Source organism: Aegilops tauschii, chromosome 2, assembly GCF_002575655.3.
Source record: "Aegilops tauschii subsp. strangulata cultivar AL8/78 chromosome 2, Aet v6.0, whole genome shotgun sequence".
NCBI classification, from domain to species: Eukaryota; Viridiplantae; Streptophyta; class Magnoliopsida; order Poales; family Poaceae; genus Aegilops; species Aegilops tauschii.
In genome coordinates this window covers 492,328,254-492,331,835 of record NC_053036.3, presented here as the reverse complement: position 1 = coordinate 492,331,835, position 3,582 = coordinate 492,328,254, and the positions used below count along the sequence as shown (strand labels likewise).

Below are 3,582 nucleotides of genomic sequence, written 5' to 3'. Positions count from 1 at the left end.
GTTATTAGATTACAAATTTTCCTAGCTACCTCTTATGGTCTTATTGTTCATCAGATGGACGTGAAGACAACTTTCCTAAATGGAGAGTTAGAAAAGAAAATCTATATGGATCAGCTTGATGGGTTTGTGGTAAAGGGTGGAGAGAGAAATGCATGAAAGTTGTTAAAGTCTTCATATGGCTTGAAACAAGCATCTAAGCAATGCAAGAGAAGTTTGACATAACTCTAACTTCTACAAGCTTTGTCATCAATGATGTTGATAGGTGTGTTTATTATCGTCATGGCGGGGCAAAGGTGTTATATTATGTTTGTATGTGGATGATATACTGATTTTTTTAGTACAAACATTGATGTGACCAATGAGGTCAAGTATTCTCTATCATAAAGCTTTGATATGAAAGATTAGGGAGAAGTTGGTGTGATTCTAAGCATCAATCTGACTAAGAACGGGAGTGGGATTACTTTGACACAATCACACCATGTTGTGAAGGTCTTGAGAAGGTTTGGCTTTATCGACAGCAAAGCCTTCTACAACACCTTATGATCCCCTTGTGACACTTTGAAAGAGCATGAAAGAACTGACAAATCAATTAAGATACTCTCAAATTATCATGCGCGCATGTACTTAGCTAGCGCAACAAGATCAGGTATCACTTTTGTTTTGAGCAAGCTTAGCAGGTTCATGTCAAATCGGGTGATGCTCATTGGCATGCACTTGACAAGGTCTTGCACTATCTAAGTGGTACAATGAGTTATGGAATTCACTATTAAGGGCATACTGCTGTACTCAAATGATATAGTGATTCGAACTAGATTTTTAATGTTGATGTGCCCTATGGCACAAGTGGGTATGTTTTTACACATGAAAGTGTCGTGGTGTCATGAAGGTATTGTACGCAGAGCATTTTAATGAGGTCAACCATTGAAGCAAAACTTACTGCTTTAGTCACAACCACTATTCAGACTGGTTGTGTGAACTCTTCATGGACTTGCCTGGTCGAACAAGCGGTGCCGACTACTCTTATGAATTGTGAAAAATCAACAAATATCGTCAAAGTGAAGAATTCTAAGAATAATGTGAAGTTCTCAAGACACGTGAAGGGACGTTTGAAGTCTGTCGGGAAATTGAGCAACTTCGTGATAATAATTGTTACATATGTTAAAACGGCTAAAAACCTGGCGGACCCCTTTACAAAGAAACTATCACGAAATGTGAAAGATACTGCATCGAGGGAGATGAGTATGAGACACATATGTGTTACACCATAGTACTAACCCAACCTTTTTATTGAAGATACCGTGAATTAGGACTTGGGAAGAACAAGCCGTCGGTTAATATAAGAGAGTAACCTATAACTCTCTCAAGGTGAAGATGCAAAACATTCAAAACTATAATAAAACTGTAAGGCGGGATGACAACGTGCCTTAATGTTTTTCTGTTGACTACATGTAGCAAAGATGTTGCAAAGAAGTTGTTGTACAGAGCATTCTTGAAAGAACACACTTATATGAGACTTGATTGTTAAACGTCTCAGTCTATGAGACGGTGTTCTCTAGTAAGCTTACAAAGAGATAGAGAGTACGATAATAATTATTTGTTATATATGTGTTGAATGGTCTTGTAAATGCTACTCTCTTATGGAAGAGCAAGTGTGTACGACTCGTCAGCTCGCCGAGTTGTATACATCTATTTTACATCTGGCATCTGGCTGCTGTTGAATTTGACGCGGGGTTTGCCCATGCTGAAGTTGAGCACTCTGGACCTCATGTTGTACTTGATCTCCCCGTCATAGAGCAGCTTGCGGATGTAGTGCTCAAGATCAGAGCCGATGAGACGAAGCGTGTACTCTGACAGTGGAGCTCCCTGCAGTGTAACAGCAGCAGAATTGTACCCAGGTCAGCCTGACACTCCTACCAACGCGGCATGACTATGCATAGCCAGCATTTCTCGCTACTATGCTAGAGAATTCTGCTCTATGAAGCTGGTTTCTAAATTTTTGCTAAATGTAGCAGAATCAGATGAACATGAAAACTTTCAGTTCTGCCACGTGGCTAGTACTCACTATGATTTCTCACGGGAGCAGTGTGCACGAATGGGATGGCCAACTTACCTCGTAGTGGTCGACGAGGTCCTGGAACTCGTTGTAGACCATCTGGCATGTCTCGTCGGTCCAGACGAACTCCTCGGTGGGGTCGAGCATGAGCGTGAGCTTGTCCGTCTGCGTCTGGTCGAACGCGTTGGTCTCCGGGTCGATGTACGCGGCGTAGATGCGCACGTGCCGCGTCGTGCAGCTCAGCCACTGGCTGCCGTACTCCCGCCCCATGTTCTTGCTCTCCGCCAGCGGCTGCCGCGGCAGCGACTGCGCGGGGCCCTTCGCCGCCGCCGCCGCCGCCGTCGCCTGCTCCTCCTGCAGCGGCGGCACCGTCGCCGCGGGCTCCTCCTCTTTCACCTCCTGCTGGGCTCGCACCGGGGGGAAGCGGACGCTACGTGGTGCAGTTTTGGCGCTTGGGCACCGGCTCTGGAGCGCGAACTTTGCCGCCGGGGAGAGGAACGACGAGGCCGCCGCGGTCGCCATGCTCTGGTGGTCTCTGTTTCTTGCTTGGCTGGGTAGCGATCTTCTGGTTCCCGATGGCCGGCTGTGTATTTGCCGCTGCCGTGCCCGGGAGCCACAGGAGACAGGACCGTCGCGCTTGTGTGTGGATAAGGGGCTATTTTCGCCACTCGCTGCCGGCCGAGGAGCGAATTGCTTTCTAGGACTGCCTTTGGGCTAGGACAACGGGTCGTACGTTGGGCCTTCGGGGCTTACAAACATATTGAGTCGTGTATATATTTGTAGGATGCCCATTAGGCACGCGTTATCGTGTCATGGATGCTAATTGCCCGCGGCAGCTATATCTCGCATTAAGCGAGATAAAAGGATCTCTCGCACGCAAGAGTGTAGAGTAACGTGTCAGCCCATTAGCTCCCGTTGGAAAGAAATAGAAAAAAAGAGCGCGCATGTGGGGGTTTGATCTCGGGTCTGCTGGTTAATAGAAGGCGTTGTTAGCCACTAGGCTGGGGTCAAGTTCTAGTACAAGGGGGCGATCTACTTGAGACGCAATAAGCCGATTTATCACTGGTTTTCCAGGATTTTAGTTTTCGTTTTTCTCTTATGTTTTTTTAGTGGTTTTTCTTTGTTTTAAATTTTATTTTCCTTTTTATTTTTTATTTTTCTTTTCTTCATTTTACTTTTTCTTTACTTTAATTATTATGGTTTTATTTGTTCTTTCGGTTATAATTATATATATTTTGTATATGTCAACAAATTTTTCTAATACATTTTTACAGTGCAAATTAAACATTTTCTAATCCATTGACAACATTTTCTATATACACATTTTAATATTTTTCAAATACAAAATTAACATTTTTTGAATAGATGGTCAACATGTTTTCCCTATATACTCGCTGAAGGCAAGATATAGGGGTGCGGGAGCCCCTAGCTGACGCTCGCGTGAGTCAAGAAGACGAGCATGGGCCGGCCCGTTTCTTGGCGTTACAGCGAGCCAGTGCCAAAAATCCCAAAAAACAGCGCCGTACGTA

The 3,582-nt window shown here is 44.6% G+C and overlaps 1 protein-coding gene across 1 annotated transcript; it reads right to left on the bottom strand.

The window, feature by feature from the left end:
* Positions 1-1,420: 1,420 nt before the first annotated feature.
* On the bottom strand, positions 1,421-2,797 carry LOC109753282 (NAD(P)H-quinone oxidoreductase subunit M, chloroplastic). Its single transcript, XM_020312194.4, has 2 exons — positions 2,111-2,797; positions 1,421-1,863 (listed from the first exon to the last, which is right to left on the bottom strand). The coding sequence occupies exons 1-2, from the start codon at positions 2,573-2,575 to the stop codon at positions 1,687-1,689; spliced, it is 642 nt and encodes a 213-aa protein (XP_020167783.1). The 5' UTR covers positions 2,576-2,797; the 3' UTR covers positions 1,421-1,686.
* Between the last annotated feature and the right edge of the window lie 785 nt (positions 2,798-3,582).

Bases quoted from the DNA above. Each gene is read 5' to 3' on its own strand.
- LOC109753282 (XM_020312194.4), bottom strand. From the start codon at position 2,575: ATGGCGACCGCGGCGGCCTCGTCGTTCCTCTCCCCGGCGGCAAAGTTC. The intron at 1,864-2,110 runs GTAAGTTGGCCA...GTTACACTGCAG, and splicing joins ACCTCGTCGACCACTACGAG to GGAGCTCCACTGTCAGAGTA.